This window comes from Gymnogyps californianus, chromosome 2 (genome assembly GCF_018139145.2).
Source record: "Gymnogyps californianus isolate 813 chromosome 2, ASM1813914v2, whole genome shotgun sequence".
In the NCBI taxonomy this organism is placed as follows: domain Eukaryota; kingdom Metazoa; phylum Chordata; class Aves; order Accipitriformes; family Cathartidae; genus Gymnogyps; species Gymnogyps californianus.
Genome location: NC_059472.1, coordinates 98,551,782 through 98,573,271, shown reverse-complemented (window position 1 = coordinate 98,573,271; position 21,490 = coordinate 98,551,782). Strand labels below are relative to the sequence as shown.

Here is a 21,490-nt window from a genome sequence, read left to right as displayed (position 1 = left end):
AAACCAAACTGAGCCCCCTCATTAGGGCGGAAAGATGCAGGTGAGGCAACATAGTGGTTTGCTGCTCCAGAAAGGTATGGTCCCACTCCCTTCGCCCTGCTTCCGCCTGGACAGTGCGTTCCCATCCCTTCCTGGTCCAACTCCACAATGGGGTGCAGGACTAGAAGGAACATGACTTTCTCCTTCCACTATCAGCAAGCTCTTAGTTTGTCTGGGTTGTACCATCAAATGTCAGGCATCCTGCTGCTCACATACCATGATATCCTAAGAGTGAAAGTAACGAGGGTGTTAGGGAAGATGAAGCATTGATAAATCTCACTCTTCTGTGAATAAAGTCTTCTCAGAGAGACTGTATTTTTGTCACTTCCCAGACAAATCTGTGGTGTGTATGCACAGTTTGTGTGTGTGTGTTTTTACTATGATTACCTGGTACCAAAATGAGGTCGATATGCACCTCATCTTTTTACTAGAGTCTCCTGGGGCGGGGGGGTGTGACACATGCAGCAAGAAGCAAGAGAGAGTATTGAATACTTACTACTGCAGGTAAAGAAAGAAAGTCTGAGGGGAAGGATATAAGATTGTGGTGGCACAGGAATTGTTACCATAGTTTCCATCCATATCATTAGTACCCAACTACTTTATCTGGCATTCAGGAGGAAGAGAAAGTGTGCTCTGGCAGCCCAGCCAGCCCCCTCTCATAGGATTTAGTGTCCCTCAAAGAAGAGGTGCGGGGTGAATGGCCCCTTTCCTTTTCAGGCCAGTTTGACTGGTAGCAGGATGTGGCATGGCTTGAAAGAAGGCATGAACAGAGTTACTGGGACAATTGACTGTGTCTGCCTGATTGACTTGCAAGAATGGGCTGTTTGACTCCTGGGGAGGAAGCCTGGAGAGGGTTGTGGTTTGCTTCCAAGAGAAACTTAATGCAAAAAATTACAATGGTGTAGGAAAAGAGAAGAGACCAAAAAGTGGAGATAGCACCTGCTAAAGTTTGTCTTTTATCTTCAGAATTATATAAGGATAGTATAGGTGTAACATAATGGAATATACTGATTTTTATTTTATTTTTTCCCCTTAATAGCTCATTCATGTGTTTCTATTTAGTAATCCTTTTTGGCAAGATGGTGAATGTGATTGATGGGTGTTTTATGCAAAAGTGATCACTTTGCTGCTTATCAGAATAAAGTCTGTGCAGCAAGTATAGGATGTCTTGTGTCTTTTCATTATTTTTTTTCTCACTGTGCGTCTAAATGTTGTAGTTTTACAAAAGAAATGTTGAGTCCCTGGTAATAGCCAGATGGTAGAGGAGCCATCGAAAGGCCGGCCCCATGGGAAGTGCAGATATCTGGTTTCAGGTGTGGTTAAATTGCAAGCTGCAACCTCTGCAAGAGGTTAAAATGCCCACAACCTACTGACCGTGTGACTTTTATCACTTCCTGCCAGCAGATGGAAAATTTTATTCAAATGGTAGGGATTAACGGAGGACTTAATTGAACAGGAAGTTTTTCAGCCATTCAGATGATGGCTAAAATGATCCATACACTGTTACTTCTGACATCTCTGCCAGAAGTAGTCTCTGGCTTTCTGGCTAGTGCAAGTTGCTTTTAGGGCGAAGGTGAAAGATTGCAAGAGTTGAGGTACACATGTTTTTCTGAGATTGGAAAACAAGAATTAAATGATCTCTAAAATAGCTTTTTTTTTTCCCCCTAAAAAAAAAAGCACAGTTGCAGAGAAAAGGCTGCTCAAAGCAAAACCAGAATTTTTCTTCAGTCACACGGCTTTGATCTTGCATCCTCTTGAGTTTTAGCAGTTGGTCAAATTACTAGGGAGGGAGCTGCTGATATGTTTGGTATTATTTGGCATATCATTCACCATTCAGTCTGAATCTGCAACCGTTTTGAAGAGGAATATGGAACAAAGAACAGCACTGAATTTATCAGGAACTGGGGTTTCGGGTAGTGCTGGAGGGCGTTGCATGAGTAAGGAAGTGGGAAGCTCTGTCATCTGAACCGTGCTGGTTTTGTTTAATGTCTCCTGGTTGGGAACTGGGAAGCAAACAGGTTTTGCAGATGTCCCTCAGATGTCTGAGAACGCTGAAAATGATACTAGAAGAACATTGAAGTTGCATGGTGTGTTGTGCTAACAGTAGCTTTGACTTCTGTGTAATTAAATAGAGGGAAAACGCTCAAGTTTTATGAAAATGGGCAAGTTTTAACATTCTGTAGGCTTTCTTCCATAGAGAGGGAAATCTTTTTGTAGGGCCAAAAACGCTTTTGAAAAAAATCTGTGGTAGACAACAAGGTCCCTGTTACATGTAATCCAACGCAGACAGAAGGATGGTGTTGCAGAGCGGGTGAAGTGAAAGGGGAGACCATTTTGTGCGCCCAGGCTTCCCCACGGAGGCTTTACTGAATATCGGAAAACTAGGAGGATTGCTTCGCTCTTCCACCTGCAGCGAGTCCAGGCAGCAGGACATTGCCGGTTCTTTGCCAGTAGGTGGAGATCGTGCAAGTGAACTGGAAATTACATCCTCCTCCCAGTGTGGAAGGTGTTTGTTAGTGTGGAGTTCACCTTGTTTACTTCCAGCACGTGGGACAGGGTTTAATGTGAAAAAATAATTTTATTTTTGTGGTTTTCTCCTTGAAGAAAAGTTTGTCAGGACATAATACTCACTCAGACATCTACTAGTGATTATTAAAAAACAAGCAAATGTGAATGAGTTTCTTAATTTTTTTTTTTTTTTTCCTGCTGCCATGGTTTTGCATTTTAATTTTCTGGCATGTGGTGATGCTCTTTTCTGTGCAACACCATGGCATAAAATAGCAGGCGTAGTCTAAAGTAACTCCTTGGTGATGTCCTTCCTGTAAAACTTGCTGATATGAGGTGGTGGGTTTGGCTCAAGCTGAGAAGTAGGAGTCTTGGGTCGCACTACCAGAGAAGAGGGGGAGCCCCCATTTCTGGATGCAGGAACCCGTAACTCAAGTCTCCATTTGCCGAGTGCTTCTGTAGGTATCTGTGCTCAGCTGTGCTTGGTAAGCAGCTTGAGGGGTGCTCCGGTGAAGAGAAGCAAGTAGCAGACAGAGGTGAGAAATGCTGCAGAAGAAGAAGGACTCCAGAGCATGGCACAGGAGGAAGTGTGGGGAGGAGTCAGAAGCTGTTGAACCTGATGGTACTGCTGAAATAAGTGCTCATCAGATGGCACTCAGTACTGATCCGCACTAATGCAGTGACTCCTGCTGTAACTTAGTCCCATAGAGTCAACTTGTCTTTTCTAGTATTATAAGCTGTCTCTAGTGAACAATCTCTGCAGCATGCATAGCCCAAAGAACAGCAAGGAAAGAGATGTATCCAGGACATCCAGGATGTATCCAGCCCCCTCCAAAATGGACCGCTGCAATACATTCCTATTTCTTGTCCCTTCTCAGTGGGGATGCTTTTGCATTACTGTGCACATTTGTAGCTTGTGTGAGCATATCTGAGCTGGCCCCGTTGAATACTGTTGGCTGTGGTGGCAAGGGTGTCGGCAATAACTAGGACCTTGGGAGGAGCATTTGTAGGACCCACAGTGAAGTGTCTGCAGCGCTGTTAGATTGCCGTGTGGACTGATGAATTTGAAGGCTTGCTTAGCCTGGGTGGCTTTACGCAACCTGCAATGTTCCATAGCTGAAATCTGAATGCGGTGTTAGTTTTCTACTTCTTCTGTACCATCTAGTATGGGCCTCAGTCTAGCAGGCAAGGTCTGCGTCCCTGTGTCGTTGTGGCTGCTTGTATATGTGAGGTGGAGTATATATGAGGCTCGTATATGGTGGCTGGAGTTGTCCAGTTCTTCCACAGTTAACGTGGTGGTGGGTGGTAAACAGTGTCCAGCAGCTTTTAAGAACTCCCACTTTGCCCAAGGCTATCTTGGACATAGTTCTAACAGCCAGCTATTTCACTTAGTGGGTATAAGTATCGCTGCTGAACTGCATGAAGTGAGGTGGTTTTGGAGACTGCAAATACCTTCTTGTGATCAGTGAGCATGGTCAGTAAAAATAGGTGATTCCAGAATTAATGATAATTTGAGCAGTTTTTAGCAAACAAGTTTTAAGTTGCCAGCTGTACTTTGAACTAGTCATTAAGCATATGGGTTAGCTCAATTATCATTCATTAAATGTCATTCCTAAGCACCTTTCCATTGTTGGCAGGAGAGGATGTTCTCAGAAACCGTTTCCCATTTAAAACAAACACAAACAAAAAAACCTGAAGGAAAATGTGCATCCATTCATTGTGGCTAAAGTTTTAGAGCAAGAAGTGTTATTTATGGAAACGTGCCCTGTTAGGCTCAACAATCAAGGACTGAATGGAGATGGGCTTAGTATTTTACTTTGATTTGTTCACTTGAGTATTTAAGGCTAGTTTAAAATCGTGTTATTAATTTAGGCCCGATTTTAAATTTTTGGACCACAGCAGGTGAAAAAGATTGAGTGAATAAAGGGCTCAGTAAAAATAACTTCTGAAAATTGTTGCATTCAACCTTACTGGAATGTTTTATTTACCGAAAATTAACCCAGATACTTCTGATCAGATGACAGGATTAAGATTTACACTCTTACCTAGTAATACAGGTCTGGGTTGTGTCTTGGATTACACGATCTTGCAAATCATTTTGAAGGAGTCACGTCTTAGAGTGACCACATGCTTTGCACTGGTTACCTGCACTTGGTGTCTGCATGGATGGGAGCAACCAGGTCTCTTACCCTCCAGTTCCTTCCTGGTATAAACAGGTGCAGAGACACAGATGATGATTGAATCTTGATTTCCACTACTGCAAACTTGCTGGCAACAGCGACTGAGCTGGCATGTTGTTTAAATGGGCAACAGATACCACTGATACAGGCAGAAAATACTGCCCCAGAAGCTTAGGGAAATGTGGGAGAGGACATGCAGTTCAAAGGACTCCTTCGTATGCCTGCTTTCTGCTCTTGGTATGATGCCGTTTATTCACCTGACTTCGTAACTTGGGACACAGTGGTTGCAGCAGGATGTGAATACATACAGATAGAAACGCTGCCTAGTACTACCAGAGTGCTAACACTTGCACTCAAGTGTGCTCCAGGGAGACCCAACAAGATCTCCTTGTATTCTGAGTGCAATTTCTCGCCTCGCCCCCCCCCCCCCCCCCCGGTTTTTTTTTACCTAGCCAAGTAATGTTTACCCTCACAGTTGGCAGCGGGGGGAGGGGGGGCAGAATTTGTTTCATTTAAGTTTTGGCAGTGTTGATGTAGACAGCTTGTTGGTTTGAATTCTGGAGCCCTGTTCTCATGAACTGATGGTCCTCTAGAAGGTTACTTTTTGGAGTGAGTGTCTCGGGCTTGTTCTCAGGAGTGAAAGGGTGAAATGCAGCTTAGCCATGCTTCCCGCTGGCACATGCGATGGTGATAAGGATTTCCCGGTTGTCCTGTGAAGAATAATACCTCCAGCACCAAGTTTTGCATGTTTGCCTTGGGCTTGCCTAGAAGTGGCTGTCACATGGTTGATTTTGTTTGAGCTGGAAATTACACACTTGATAATCATCTGATCTGCAGCAGACGCCTGGCTATTAGAGTCTAAATTACTTATTTTTTTTCTTTTTTATGAGGGCAGAACATATCTACAGCCTATCACTTACAGTTATGTTTACCTTAATAAATGAAGCTGTACACACAAACGAATCTTTGCATACAGGCACGTTGTGCGCTAAACTGAGTGTCATGTTGTACAGTGCAATTAAACGGAATGTGTAAGTTGTGTATCGGCTCTGATGAGAACAAAAGATGGTGTGCTTCGAACTTGATCCAGATTGGGATAGGGACAAGTAAAACTCGGAGATAACTGTTTTGCCAAGCAAGCAAAATGTCATAGTAATGAAATAAATAACCCAGGTACATGGCAGAGGCGAAGCTATAATGATACTAGTACAGAGTGGTCAGTGCAAAAGCAAAAATCGGTGAGGTAGAGCACCCGTCCGTGCCAGAGCCCTCCCTGTAATGAGTGCTAGTGGCTGATGGAAGGACAGCTGTAATGCTCGACTGTGACTGTGTGTAGCTGTATGGGATGGTCAGGTTGAGACAGCAATATGGGAAAGGTCCCACAGAACTTAGTTCAGCTGTATCAGTGCAAGGACAAACCCCTGAATGGAAAACAGTAAATATATGGTGCACTGAATTTCTGCTGCCCAGATTGAGAGGCGTAATACTGAAAGAGATCCAGGAATTGCAAAGCCTAAGTGAGCAATAACAAGAAACCAAAACTCTTCGCGTTTAAAGATGTATTTTGATAGAGGATGGTTCCTCAACCGCTAGCCTTAGATCAGGCAGTAAGCGAGTCTGTATTCCTAATTATCTATGCAGTGTTTGGTGAAAACTAATACCCGCTTATTGCTGCTAGTTAGTAGTAGCTATTTTAATGTGATAAAAGGAAATATCTACAAATGCTTACACTGCAGTTTCTCAGGAGGAGAAGTGACAAAAGCAAAGTAACCAAATACCGACACTGCTTTTAGAAAGACAGAGGCATAGATTCCTTTGCTTTAGCTTGCAGTCTGCTTGCTAGCAGCTCAGAAAGTGAAAACACACTGCATTGAAAAGGGAAGTGGGAATTAATCATGAAATGGTGACACTCAGTCAGCTACGCAAGCTACGGTTCCTACAGACTTTGGAAATCTAACTCTAGTGGTGCCATTATAAAGAAGAAGGACAAACATCAGGCAACAGAAAAGCAGGAAACAATGAAGGCAAAAGTGAAGTTCAAGGAGTAAGCGAAAGGTTGTGAGACCAAGCAGCAAGCAAATATTGTAGCATATAACAAGCAGGAAGTTTTGTGAAAAGCTGCAGATTGCTGGAGATTAGAGAACATTTGAAAAGGTAGTTTGTTTTGCAAATCTCTTCCCAGTTGAGATGCTTAGGTATGAGGACAGCCTCTCAACCCTGGAATTTATTACAAATATGTTAGTATGAATACATATATGTTATCAGTTCAATTGTGCATATTATTCTTTGTGTATGTTCTATAGTACTTATGCTTTGCTTTCACTTAGTAGTTATGGAGTAATAAACTGAAAATAGTCAGATTTTTGTACCAATGTACAACTAAATATAACATACTGATAATTTAATACTTGGTTTGTAGCTAACAGCATGTGCTGTTATCTAGAGTATTAATGTTTACTAAATTTAACACAAACTGGTATTACTAGCGTAAGCTTTGCTTTGCAAAGAAAAGACCGCCTTTGTGTAGTAGGTGTTTTCTTCCTAAACATCTCCTTTTCTACAAGCTAAAGGAATGGTGCTAGGATATTCTATTTTAAAAGACATTTCTGAAGTATTTTTAGGTAACACAAACTGTAGTGTTTTGGTTCTAAAGAATGTAATTTGCTTAAAATACTCAACTAAAAATAAATTCTAGTCTAGAAAAGCTTCAAAAAGTAGATTTTGCGTTGGAGAGAAATATTTTCCAGCTTATTCTGAGTTTGTGCACTCAGGATATTTTTGTTGTGGAGTTTTAGTCTCTGGCTGTAATTTGCTGTCTTGGACCTAAACAGTCAGGTCAGTAGAAGGGAAGCGTACCAAAAGGAGGTGAGACTTCCTTAGGCTGAGGCTTTTTTGAACTTCGTGTCATAGGTAGGTGTTTAAAGTCTCTCAAAAGCAGTAGAACGAAAATAACATTCGGTTGAGAGAAGGGGAATTACTATTTATTTTTAAATAGTCTGGATATTTCTGGCTGCGTGTTGGGTGTTTGCATGATGTTTAGATGTGGTCTTATTTTGAGTTCTTCCCTCATCCTTTTCCTTCTTGCAGAGTTTTTTCTGTTTGTGTATTTGCACGTCTTACGTAGCGTATACCCTTTCGATGAGGACAGAGCAAGCAATTTATTTTGAGGATGCAAACAGGATTTTTGTTGTTCTTTTTGCCACTCGTGCCAATCTGTCTCCTGTTGCCAAATGTACACTAAATAGGTCATTCCAGCAGAAACTGTTGCATTAACAAGAAGAGCAAAGCCATGCTGGTAGTGTTATGCATTTATCACACACAAAATGTCTTTCTGAGCACTTTTATCACTTCCTTACCTATTCTGCCTTGCTCAGAAGTGGTGCGTAAGTGAGTACAACGGGCTGCTACGCTTGATCTGATGTAACTGTAGTGGAGGCGGGTACCTCCTTTTTTGGCAGCAGCTTCACACTTATATTGGATTAAGTGTAATGTGAAACCGTACCTGAAATAATTGGTTTTATGCTTCTAGAGGTTTTCATGGGGACATATGAGGTTATTAAGATGCATACACTCCTTCACAAGGAAACAGTTTTAAGTTGTTGCCCATGTTTTGAAATGTGTATGTTTTTCCTTAGCTGGCCCACCTTTGAAACTGGTCGTCTTTACACGCATCTGGAGCAAAGGCTGCTTAAAAGCTTAGCTTTTGTTTCCTGACCTCGGTGCCTCATCCTAATGTGTTGTAGCTACAGAATAGCTTGTTTCTTGCTCACGACTTGCTCTGTACACCCTCAGGCATTGAAGTAGAAGCCCATGGAGCACATACTTATGCATGCAAAGAATAGTAGTTATTGCAGAAACCTAAAGGATGCTGCAGTCACAAAAGGGTGCTTTCGTTTACTAGCGTTCATAAGTTGAATTGGTGATGCTTATGCCCTGTAACTGCTCAGAGTTTTAATAAAAAATGGGTATTTCATAAGGAGCAGGCCTGTTTTTCTGGCACTGGTGAGTTCAGACCAAGCAGGAGGAAGTACAGCAAACATCAACAGAGATGTGAGAGGAGAAGCATCTCAGACACATCTGACCATATAGCAACAAGTCTCCACAGCCTCCCCAGGAAGCGGCTAAAGTTCACGGTCGTAGCCTGAAGCTGGGTGGAGGAAAGGTCTGGCATTTTCACTGTCCTCACTGAAATGAAGGGCCCCTGTGGGAGTGTGATGGGTAGCAAAGAGCCGGTGATGCTGCCAGGCCAGGCCGCGTGCCCTGCGGGAAGTGGGCAAGCAAAAAGAGTAGGGAATTGCTTGTACTGGGGAAGGATGGCTAGTGGATAGTGTATCTTCAAAGACAGACCGAACCAAAAGTACTTTCAATTCACTAATTCATTTCATGTCTATGCTGAATTTATAAGTCATTCCCTAATCCTCTTTCAATGCTCTAGGGACCGATAATAGGGATGCTGCAAACAGCCCTGGCTGATCCTTGCTGCAAAGGGTTAATTTTGAACCGTGAAACAGGCTTAACCTTTACTTTTTGGGGTGGTGGTGCTTGTGGAGTCCTCCTCACTGCTTATCTTTGATCACATGGGATTTGAGCAGGTAGTTTCAGAGATGCAGTGAGTGGATAGTGTATGTTTTTAACAGCCAAGCTGAGGAAGCACATCGATGGGGAAAAATCGCTGTGCAGATGAGAGCAGCAGGCAGGGTTGCTTGCTAACCTTTATAGCCTGGTTTTTGGCGAGAGAGTGTACGTTTTGTGCAGAACAGAAGCCAACACAAAGCGTTTTTCTCTGGCCACATGTGTGGTTTTGGTGATAGAAACGTAGTTGGTTGAAATTAAAATCCCATTCATCCTGCGCGGGAGTCCTCCATCTGCTTGAAGGAATAGAGCTTTGCAAGGCAATCTGAGTGATTTTGGAGATATACAGGCCGATCTATACAAGACCATCATTCTGAAAAGATAATTGTTCATAGATACAAGGAAATATATGTGTTCAATCATCTTTGAGTTCCAGTTCAGAAATTATAAGCACCATGATAAAAAAAATTATAAACACCATGCTATATTTGCCATTGAGGAGATGAAAATAAGCAGTAAGAATGGCTGATGTTTTTTGTTGTTTGGGGGGGTGGGAGTTGGACAGTGAGGACATGGACAATTTTATGCAGAGTTTAGGGAGAAAATTGCTGATGCTACTTTGTTCTCTGTTGTCATTAGGGGATGTGTATATATGTATACAAACACTGCTGGGATTTTCAATTTTTTTTTTCTATTTTAGCCACAAAATTGTGGAAGTTTAAAATACAGTCACAAACCCCTTCTTATCCAACTGTTTAAGTTTAATATCCATGAAAAAGAAGAGGTTTGCCAATTACGTGTTTCATCCACACTGAACGATAACCATGCTTTCCGTAAGTCGTAGCAGTCAAGCCCGCCACGGAGTGACAAGACCTGGCTTTTCCTTCAGTGTTATTTGATACGTGTTTCAGTTTGACATTATGTAAATACTCTGCTATTAGGGAAGAAAATGACATAAAATTGCATCCTTTCTCAATGAGGTTTTAAGTTCTTTCAGTAGCTTCTCTCCTTTTTGAAGCTGTAATAAAGATCATAATTAGAATCCCAGTTGCTTAAGTGAGAAATTAGCATGTTCTTAAATGCTGAGCCGAGTCAGGTTCCCAGCGAGACCCCCTCTGGGTATCTGTCCTGCCCCAAAGCGCTTTCCCTAATACCAATTTGCTTTCTAGACGTATTAAAGAAAATCATATTCATTGCCACCTAGCAGTTAATCAGAGCCTTCAGATAGGCTTGAAATAATTTGCAGCCTGACTGCCAAAACCACCTGCATCTGTTCATTTCCTACAGCCGTACCCAGGCATGCTCTAAAACTTATCAGAGAGTGTCAGTCCATCGCCCAGTACCAGGACTGAGACAAATTCACTCCATGCATGTCCTTCATTCTTACAAATTTGTCACAAATACTACTTAACCCCACCCCAGACCTCCTTGCTTACTGTCTTCTAGGCTGTGGCCAAGGGAACAATAATCTAATGGCTTTTACCTATTATTTTCCCTGACAAAAATATCTTTCCCTAAAGGTTTTGATTTGTTTTTGTAGAACTGGGCACTAACATAGACACCTTATCTATTAATACATATTTTACCATGTAAATAAGATTCTAGCAGATTGGAATAAATTAAAACCTTAATGGGGCTAAAATAAACCTCATTTGTAAATTAATTAAAAACAAGAAGCAAAGAACACTAACACTTTAAAAAAAAAAAAGACATTTTCATGGTGCAAAATACAGATTTAATTTCCAAATAAGTGAATGGTAAACTGTAATTGTATGATGTGCAAGAAAATACTTGGAACATATGAAATAGTAGTCACAGATTTTATAGTCAAGATGTTCCCTTTCTGATTTTCCAAATTGTTGCAGAAGATACCAAAGGGTAAAGCAAATAAAATACTGTCTTTGCAATTGACCCAGGTAGGGATATGATATTGGTGGGAGATGGATTCAGATCTCTCACTCTCTTTTTTTTTTTTTTTTTTAAAAACAGTGAATTTTTATGTTCTGATGTCTCTCCTGCAAGTTCTACCTAACGTGCTTCTGATATGCTCTTGTTTCCACAGGCCAAGGCTGCAAGCACAAAGGAAGTTTGCTCAGTCCCAGCCAAACAGTCCCAGCACAACTCCAATAAAGATAGTGGAGCCGTTGTTACCCCCTCCTGCCACTCAGATTTCTGACCTCTCCAAAAGGAAGCCCAAGACAGAAGATTTTCTCACTTTCCTCTGTCTTCGAGGTAGGAATCTCGCAGCAGCCTACGGAGACAGTCTCATTCAAAGAACGAGCTGTAGCACTGCACACCGAGTAGCAGCTAGACAAATGTGCTGGTGCTACACTTGAATATGTTGTGTGCATTTCAACTCTCAGCAATTTGACTGCATCTGCAGCAGGAGCATTCGAGTTCATGGTTGTAAAGACCATAAAATAAGGCCAGTAATAGTGCAAAAGGAAATTTCTTTTGTGCTTAGCACTCTGTTATTCTGAATGGGTTTTTGTCTAGCTCTCTTGAGTCCTCCCCGTCCTCCTTTGTTTTGTCTGACTATAAACTGAAGAAGTGAAGAGTACTTGTTCCTGCAAGAGGAGAAATCTGGTTGGAAATTCCCCTTCTCTACCTACTCACTGTCCTTTGTTGTTCTCTCTGAGTGAGGCTTTTCATCTGACAGTGGGTGGAGGGGTTGCCGTTCTTCTTGGCTGCCCCAGGAGCCAGATTGTTCCCATGGTGATAATTAAAACAGGTGAGCTCCTCCACTCTGCAACCCAAGTGCAGACAAGACGTCTGAAGTTGTACAGTGAGATACCTGAATTATCTCACAGTAACAAGTGCCTGAGCCTGGCTGGAGCGGTATGGTGTGTGTCTGGGATCACTGGTGTGTGTCTGCAAGCCTGCATGTCAGACTTGGGGACCTTAACGTGAGGTACAGCTGACTGTCCAGATTAAGCTAAAGAAGGAGACCTTACCTGAGTGGTCATTTTTCTTGGGACTTGCCATGGCCCTGTGTCCCAAGTCACGTACTGAAAATAGCATCTTTCAGTTTACTCTCCCAGTTGTTGTATTGGCTCTCATGGTATGTTTCTCTTTGGCAGGTGCCCTCCTGTCCCCTTAGCTAGCCACTGCTTCATCCTTGATGTGCTGGAACGATGCCTCTTGCTGTTGTTTCGTCCCATTACCTGCTGAAAGGGTGTGCATTTGTTACAGATAGGGCTTGTCTGCAAAAGTCTTACCTAGTGGATTGAATCCTTCAAATCTTGTGTTTGAGTTCCCCTTTCCTGTTCTGAGGTCTCTGTTGCATCTGCGAGCAGCACTGGTCAACACCACCAGTAGCTTCCTGCTGAGGTTTTCTCACCTTAATGCAGCATGGTTTGATTTCTTTTTTCTTCTCTTCTGTGGGATTTTAGGCTAGTGCTAGCTTTAGACTGGTTGCTAATATATCTGTCTTGACTCTGGTCCAATATGGAGCCTCCATCCTGTTGGGATTTCTGGTAAAGCGAGTGGGTGGAGGGGATGGAGGGGGGTGGTTTGCTAGCTTTTGTGTTTGTTTAAAGGATTGCAAGGAGCAGAATCTAATGGAGTTTGAAGTGGCATCACAGTGCTCTGAAATTTAATCTGTGGAAATGTATTTCTAATTTAGTCTGCTGTGAGGTTGATCAGTCTGTTGGCAGCATGTCACTGCTGTGATCTGGGCCAACTGCCACAGTTGTTGGTGGGAAAATTCAGATGGTGGGTGTGTGTGTATGTGTGTGAGCACACATGGCTGCATTCGCACACTTGTTTCCACTGCTTGCTAACTAAGCATGTGTTATTTATAGCTTTGAAGGCACTTGCACTTAAAGAAAGGCAACCTGTGTGGGGATGTGACTTATCTCCATTTTTATTTCCTACTGTCTCTTAGCATTCTGCTTTAACAATGCAAATGGGAAGCACGGGTACTTTTGTCCTATTCCAGTGCTTCATTCAGAAGGTTTGGTTTTGTTTTTTTTTTTATTTTAATCAGTGGCTGTTCAGCTCTTGCACCTGTAATTTTCTTCTTTGTTATTCATCTGTAGAATAATTGATGTTTTGTACTGTCAATTAAGAACTTGCAATTCATTCCTAATTTCTTCAGTATGCAGGAGTACTCATATATTTCAGACAACACGTGCGTTCAGACTGCAAAATCCCAATTACAATTATATTAAAAACCACGAGGGAAAACCTGCTCTGAGTGCCACACATGGCATGTTCTTGGTCTGCTTAAACAGGCTGAAGAAAAGCAGAAAGGGGAAGCTGTCAGCTATCTGTTTCAGCACCTCCACAAGCTTATTGCTCCATCACCCCTGTATAAAGCCTGAAAAGAGCCAGTAAAACCAGAGGGAAATCTTCTTGGACATCCGCTACCTGGATGCGTTTCTGTGGAGGAGCAGGAGGGCGGCTGTGGCTTGGAGGGAGAGGGAGTGGGGTTGTTGAGATTGCTATTAGCATGGTTCTGGCTTCAGTGCCTGAACTGCTGTGTCCTTCAGGAGGCTCTGGCTGCCTGAGATTGTGCCCGTTTGGTCCCTCGGGCGGTTTAGCTCCAGGTGGTGGTCTCTCTTGATGTGCCCATTGGAAAAAAGGAGGTGGAAGCTGGTTCTTAGTATGCTTGCAGGGAGTTTGTGTATCAGTCCGCTGGTATATCCAGCTCCAGAAAGGTCCCACAACTGGCCTTCCAGGGCACTGGCAGGCTTAGTTTGGTGCTGCTCTTCTGGTGGTACCCAGTGAGCCTGGAGAGGAAAGAGCCAGCAGCTTGCTTAAACCCTGCATAGGGAAGACTTGTGATTTTTTTGGAAGGGGTTTATTTTGGTTTTGAACCTCTGTGCTATTATTTATTGAAGCATTGAGGAATTAAAAATTGCTTGCATGGTGGGACATGTGGTTGTTCTGACTTCTGTCCAGATACGTCTGTCCAGCCCTGGCTGTTTGCACTTTGATGACATGCGACATACAATTACATGGAAATAAGAGCACACTCACAGAGTGTAAGTTCAGCACTTTGAAAATTGTTTTGTAGTAAGTGTAGTAGTGATAAGATCCAGGACAGTAAATCCCCATGTTTGTGTAATTTTTTAATTTTTTAAAAATTTTTTGTAAGTTGGGACTCTGTTAGATCCTAGTCCTTCAAAATACCCTGATGATATAGTCCCTACATTCATGATCAAAACTTGTCTTCGGCAAGGGAGTCTTCTCCATGACTGGTGGGAAAACGGCTCTGTGGTCTTGTCTCTGTCCTTTTCCCACCACACCCAGCAGCGGTGTCAGAAGCACAGTGTAAATTTGTTGCACCATGTCAGCATGTACTTTCATTTTCTATTTTTAAACAGAGAAATTTAAAAATCCTGTCACCGCTACAAGTTCACTCTTCAGTACTCTGGGGGGTTTATTTTAAGTGGCAGCAGCTGAATTCTGTGAGTGATGGAGCAGTACTATCATGCAACAATGTGGAAGAAAGGCCCTTGACATGCGTAGGGTCCCATACTTAGGAAAAGAAGTCCCATTTACCTGGCCGCCTGCTATGTGTCAGAAAATCCAATGGTTGAAATAACTTTTTTTTTTACTTTTTTTTTTTTTAGCATCCTGTAATTTCAAAGGGAGGTAATTTAACCAAGATGACCTGCTTGGTTTCATTATCCAGAATACTAGGGACTTTAGACATATTTTTAGTTTGTTTGTTTTTTGAACTCTTGATTTGATAATACAATGTACTAATTACTTCTTAAAAGGTAAGCGGAGCAGAATGAAAAAGCTGTAACAGTTGATGAATATCTGAGCACCCTGGAATACATCTAACTGACCAGACTTAGCAAGGCTCCCCTGCTTTCTATTATTTTAAAATCCTTCTTTTTTTTTTTTTTTGTTTTATTTTTTTTTTTTTTTTAAATTAAATTGTGACCTAGAATTTCCAACATGAGAAGGAAGGGGATAGCGCAGATATCTCTGAAGTGTTTGTCTGCAGCGTTCTTATCTTTAAATAGCTTCTTTGAAGGAGCCCGTATGCCCTTTGCCAGAGGCATAATTAGTATCTTTCAGCAGCACGCGTAGATACGAGTTTGCCATCTCTGTGCAGTTTTACAACGACTTTCACTTTTACTGTATTTTCTGCCTCTGATCAAATTTTTCTTAATAGCTTCCGTTACAGTGCGTTTAAGTTACCTTTACTCTCTGTAATTATTTACAGGTTAAAAATATTGCGAGTGGAATAATATAGGGCTAAAGGGGGAAGGAGAAACAACTCCCTGTGAGCAATAGATCTTTGGCAAAAGGTGATAACAGGAAGGCTATGATTAGGAGCCTACATTTTAAGAAGTTTTCCCATGATCAATTTTCTAATTAAGCCGGGCCTCTGGGAGTTACATGCTAGAGAATTTCAGGGATTCCTAAATAAAGATGATTTAATTGAGATCTCACAAATTGAGTTTTCAGACTCTTCTAACAACTGTTCTGCAGAACGTGTGACTATTTGTTTTCTTTGAGTACTGCAATGACTTAACTATCTGATGATTTATTACAATTGGGCAAAACCAAAATAGAAAATCTCACTATAGCACGTTTGTCCAAACTTGAGTAACTTCTAAATCTCAGTGCCCTAGTCCTCTCGCAGTTTGCTCTTAAACAGGCTTTCTGTTTTTTTAAACATCTTGTTTGGGTGGTAGGCTTGGGGGCCTTTGATCCCAGTCTTGTCTCTTGAGTCTTAATAGGAGAGGTTGCCTGTGCTAGTAGGTATCTGTAGAGGTTTTCCATTACAATGGGAGAGCCCCCAAAATCAAAAACTTCGGAGCTCTTAATTTTGGGCAAGTTAGAAAACAACTGTTAATTTGCCTAGCTTTTAACGAGGCAGAAGGTACGCTTGCCTGGTAGTTCAGTATCAATAGGTACACTGGACTTTGAGAGCTGGTGACTGCATCATTCACGTTCTTGAAGCACCAGCCTTCCAAGGGAGCACATTGCCACCGTGGAGACATGCTCACCAGATCACAGTAAGCACATTAAATAGCACAGCAACTTGATTAGGTTGAAAGCAAAGCAATGAAATGCTGACGCTGTCCAAAAATGTGAGCTGCTTCGCAGTCTGGGTTAGTTTTTATAATTCCAAAATAATATTAAAACATGCAGATGTACAATAATTTGTTTAAAATACTGGAAGAAGTCTTTTTATCGATTTTGTTGTTAAATCATTTGGTATTTGAGACTAAAATTTTAGGATGGATTGAAAGCACAAGAATAAACTTTGAGGTGTTGAGTCTTAATTGCACAAACCATTTAATAAAAATAAGTTTGCATTTAGTAACTGTAATCTCACAATTTTGAAGTCCTTTTTTAAAGTTAGGAGTAACATTGAAGTGTAAAATGTGAGGTATTTCTCATATGTGCAACCATTTAGTCCACCTGTGGAATATGCTGCTCTGGGCTGGTAACTAACTCTCATGGTGGTTTAGGACAAGAATCATTTAATCAGTGTTGGCAGGGAGAAGTGAATATGCGGGCTGAAGTGAACAGCACGTGTATTAAGTACGCAGAGAGAGCCTGGTGACCAACACCATGGCATTATTCCTTCCCAGGGGATGAGAGTGCTGCTGGAGGGCCATCCCTCCAGGCATGCAGCGGAGGATACGTCTTCACATCAGTGTGTGCCTACTAGGAGATTTAAGAGGTGGGAAGAGCTGCTAAGCGCAAGATACAGTAGCCTGTGTGTAGTACTACAGCAGAATCAAAGTTTTTCCCTGCTCTTCCCGTTTTGAGGCCCCTTTCTGATGTTAATGATTCCAATATCTACCCCTGCAAAAAGCCACAGGACGAAAGTAACTCATTGAAACGGGAGACTAATCTTGTGGTTCAGCCTTTGTATTTGCCACAGACTCACTCAGAGTCCCTCAGCGAGCTGCTTAGTTTTTCTGCAAAATGAGGATAAATGTTTAACTCTGTATATAGGTATTGGCATAGCTGGACGTTGATTATGGATAAGCTACTGGCATAAAATCAGAGTGCTGCGATGGCAGCAGCAGCACTTCAGAACCTCGCTGCCCACAGTTTTTGGTGCCAGGTGGACAATGTAAAGTATTCTGGCAAGGGCAATTCCTGCCCTTCCTCCCAGCCAGAAACCTGTGAGCCTTCTTCTGTAACCTGTGACCCTACCATAGGTTCAGTGCTCCCCGAAAGACTTATTTTGTGCTAGGGATGGGGCTCAGGATCTCTTGGGTATGAAACACAGCCTGGTAGCCTTTTGGGAATGGCAGCGTGGGGGTTTGGGACTTGCAGACTTGTCTTGTTCATGGTGGAGGGGAACGTAAAGTCAGGGGTTGAAATGTATGTGGGAAGGGTTGGTTTTGAGGTTCACTGCCAAATCTAGCCAGGTTAGTGGAGGTAAATTGCTTTGAGATCATCAGATATGAATTGTAGATGCTAGAAGCACTCTACTATTTTTTTTTTTTTTTTAATATTCAGTAGTCTGTTACTCTGGTGTGTGTTTTGTTAACTTTGGAAAGTGAACCTTTTATTTTTTTTCCTGCAGATTTGCACATTTCCCCACGCTTACTCCATTTCCCTAGAAAAGGAACAATTTTCTTTGGCTTTTTGGTTTTAGCTCTACTGCTTTGAAGAACGGACCAAGAAGAAAATGGGGTTTATGTCACTGCACTAGCCAATAAGTTAGCCATAACACTAAACATCTCGTGATTTGTACAACGGCAGAGGAAAGCAGAGTTTGAGCATCAGTGTGTTTATGAGCTCTGTTTTATTTCTGTACTTGGGATGGCCTTTTGCTCCCTCTCGCTCAGGCACTGGGGAGCTCCCTCTGGGACTGTTCCTGCAGGTGGAGTCAGACAAGTGAGATACAATAGCTCTTTCCTATAGAGTTTATGCAGTTCATTCTCTTTTAGCCTTGCTCCGTAAAAGGACCATAAAGTGCGGGCATAAATTACATTTATTCGCGCTTCAGGGACTTGGCGCTGTCCTGCCAAAACATAATAAGTAGGACATATAATAAATGAGAAGCAGGCCCTAAATTTTAAGCATTGAGATGCCAGTACATCGGGAGCATTTGGGAGGCAAGGTTTTTTCCACCTGCATACAGCCCCAAAATGGGGCCGTGTGTTAGAGGAGAAGCCAAACCTCTGGATGCAGCTCGTTGTAGGGCTTGGCATGCCGCGTGTTTATTGGGGCAGGTTTAAGTCCCGCATACCTTGACCTGCCTTGTGCTTAAATCATTCTGATGTCTTAAATTGTTTTAAGATTTTTCCAAAGCACATCTGGGTTATGTTTAATTGTTAGGAGGAAAAAAAAGAGAGGAGCTAGAGGGGGAGCTGGTGTAAATAATTCATGGAGAAGAATCCTCCAATTTTGCAGAAACCACAGCCCAAATTACAGAGAAGGCTCTTGGATTGAGATGATTTTTGTTGTGGTTGTAACATACCAGGGTTTGAATCCTGTCCAGATGAAAACATTTGGTTTGTACTTCAGTAAATATTGCAGAAACACTGCCAGCTAATTCTGAAGAGTAATGAAATAGTGCTTTTGGCAAAGCACATGCACTTTCCATACTTCTGATTCCACTCTTCAGATCCAAATTCAGAGTTTTTTTAATATGTTTAGCTAGTCCAAGACAAAAGTTAATGTAATTTAATGAAAAACAAAACATACCGTAATTTAGGAGGGAAAATTACACATTTGTCAAATAAAAAAAAGTAATAACCTCATTAGTCAAATAAAATGACTGAAAAAGAGTATAGTTTATTCTATTAATCAGGCACTTGCTGCTGAGGTCAACACATCTGTATGTACAAGTTGCGTAAGCATCAATTCTGCCTACTGTTAGTAGCAAGCCTGAATTTTGCACATGCAAAGGGTAACATCTTTCTGAGAAAATTGCTAAAAGCAGCACCCTGGCTTAAAAAAAACATTTTTTACTTTGTACTTATTGTTGTATAAGCATCAAGTTGTTATAACAGAGGACATAAAATATATTTGTCGTCCTTTCATATGCATTAGGCAACACTTTGTGTGTAGTTGTGGTAATTGTTTTTCCTATATAGTTAGGTTTTCTTTTGTGTTGCTCTCACAATAGGAGAGAAGACAAAAATACTCAAGAGAGAATTTCAGTAATGAAACTGCAGATACTGATGGAAACAGTTGCCAAACATACTTCAAACCTCATTTTTTAAAGAGCTGAGTATCCTCCCTTTTTGTAATAATTCATAGCTCATTGTAATCGTGATGAGTGAATTTAAAAAAGACAACTCACCATTAATGATTTTCTCAAAATTTGCCACGCACAGCAGTATCTGATCACAGGAGCAGTAACTCCTGCTCTGATACTGGTGAGGAGAGGGTACCTGGGGTTCTGTTAGCTGTCTGAGCTTTCCGCGTGGCTTGCAATCCCTTAGTCAGCCACGGCAATTTGTTAGGCTTTCAAAATCGCACGACGAGGGCCAGCTTTGGCGATTTGGCCTTCCCGCAGTGATTTGGAGGAGGGGGAGAGGACTGGGAAGTTCCCTCCAGGTTGCTGCCTGGCCTTGGCCATAGCTTTTCTGCTCTCAACTGTGAGTTAACAGCGACTTGTTAAGCGGGAAAAGGTGACTGGCACATGTCCAGATCAGGGCAGCAGGTCGACAGCACTATCAGACAGATAATCCTGTTAAAGCTGCTCAATACAAGGTGTCCTTCCCGCTTTACTGTATTTGTTACTATTTAGTGTCAGTAATTCTTTCAGTATCTTCCTTCTCCCGTTGCTCCTGCAGCCTGTGTCTGTCTGCTAACTTATCTCTCGCCGCTCGCCTCTTTCTCCAGCCCCAGCACATCTGAGCCCCTCCCTTTTTCTGCTCTGCTGCTGCTGCTGCTGCTGCATGCCCTTTCTTTCAGCTTACTACTTCTGCCATGGCTTCTCCTTCCTTCCCAACGTGTTGCGATTGCCTCGTCCAGTTCTCTGGTGATGGCACGTGCTTTTATGCAAATATTGATGCAAAACAAATCAACTGTCTTGGGGGGGATAGGATTTAGGAAGCGTGTGCCTAGACATCATCAGGACAGAATGTAAAGCGTGCAGCTCCTACACGAGATTGGAAACATACTGCGTTTCATTTTTTGTTTAATAACATAAAGTGATATATTAAGCTACACATTCAATAAGAAAAAGTGTGCATAGAGATTTTCCAAATCTTTACTTGAGAGCTTGTAACATTACATTACAGTTAGAGCATTTATTCATGGACTTTAATTTCCTTAGTCTGGGATTTTAATCTGAATCAGTTCCCTGATCTGATTCACCACATGGCCCCACAAAAAAATTATACTGCTACAGTCGAGGTGGTGGCACAGGAATAAGAACAAGAGGCCAGATGGAGGTAGATGCTCTGTAGACCATTTTTGATGCCAAGAAAAATGTCCACACAGCCACAGACAGTCTAGATGGTTCCTTGTATGAAATGTCTTCTAAATAAGTGGTGGGAAGTCAAATTTTATTTTCTAGATTACTGTCAGATTTGCTGAGTGAGCGGGTTTTTCAAGCACCTGCTGATCGGGTGCGTGGCAGGGTGGGTTTCTCAATGTGGAGGGCTGCTCGCACACTTTCCCCAGGCGCTGGAGGGCTGCTCCCCTGCTCTCCCCCTTCATCCGCTGCAGTGCCCGTGGTAGCAGCTGCCTGCACAACTTGGGGGCTCCCGGCACAGAAGGAGACTTGTAAAATTCGATACAGCCACAGGCTCTCGTAACTCTCTTGCAGATTTTTCTGCTGTTTTCTTGGGAATGGAAAGCGAGGAAGGGGGGAATTACATACCTAGAGTGCTGAGACCTGGCACCTGGCACCACCTCCCAGGCACAGATGTTGCCCTCTATCTGGAGCATTGCAGCTCTTCTCTTTTGCTGTTGGTTATTAATTAAATTCTAGCGTCGCTCTTTAGATTGCCCTGGGTAGGCTTTGAGAATCACGCCTTGGTGCTGGGGAGGGCAAGAGGAAGAAGAGGGATGATTGCTCATCTTTACGCTTGCTGTCTGGCTGGCAAAATATGCGCAAGAATGAACTGGCATAGCTGCCCCGTGGGTTTCTGTTGCTGAGTGCGTCCAGGCAAAGACAAAAATGTGCAGAATAGTGTGTCGTGAATTAAAAAAATCAAGCAAGCGCCTACAACAGTGTGTTCTGTGAACGTGTGTGTATGTATGCATCTGGTGAACCTGCAGTTGTCCTTCTTCTCATGCCA

The 21,490-nt window shown here is 42.3% G+C and overlaps 1 protein-coding gene across 3 annotated transcripts in view; it reads left to right on the top strand.

Annotated features, from left to right (window-relative positions):
• The window catches only part of JARID2 (jumonji and AT-rich interaction domain containing 2), a 228,676-nt gene that overhangs the window by 149,725 nt on the left and 57,461 nt on the right, over window positions 1–21,490 (top strand). For all 3 annotated transcript variants that reach the window (XM_050915842.1, XM_050915844.1, XM_050915843.1), the window contains exon 4: window positions 11,359–11,528. In XM_050915842.1, the coding sequence (XP_050771799.1) occupies window positions 11,359–11,528 (170 nt within the window). The remainder of the gene's footprint in view (window positions 1–11,358; window positions 11,529–21,490) is intronic.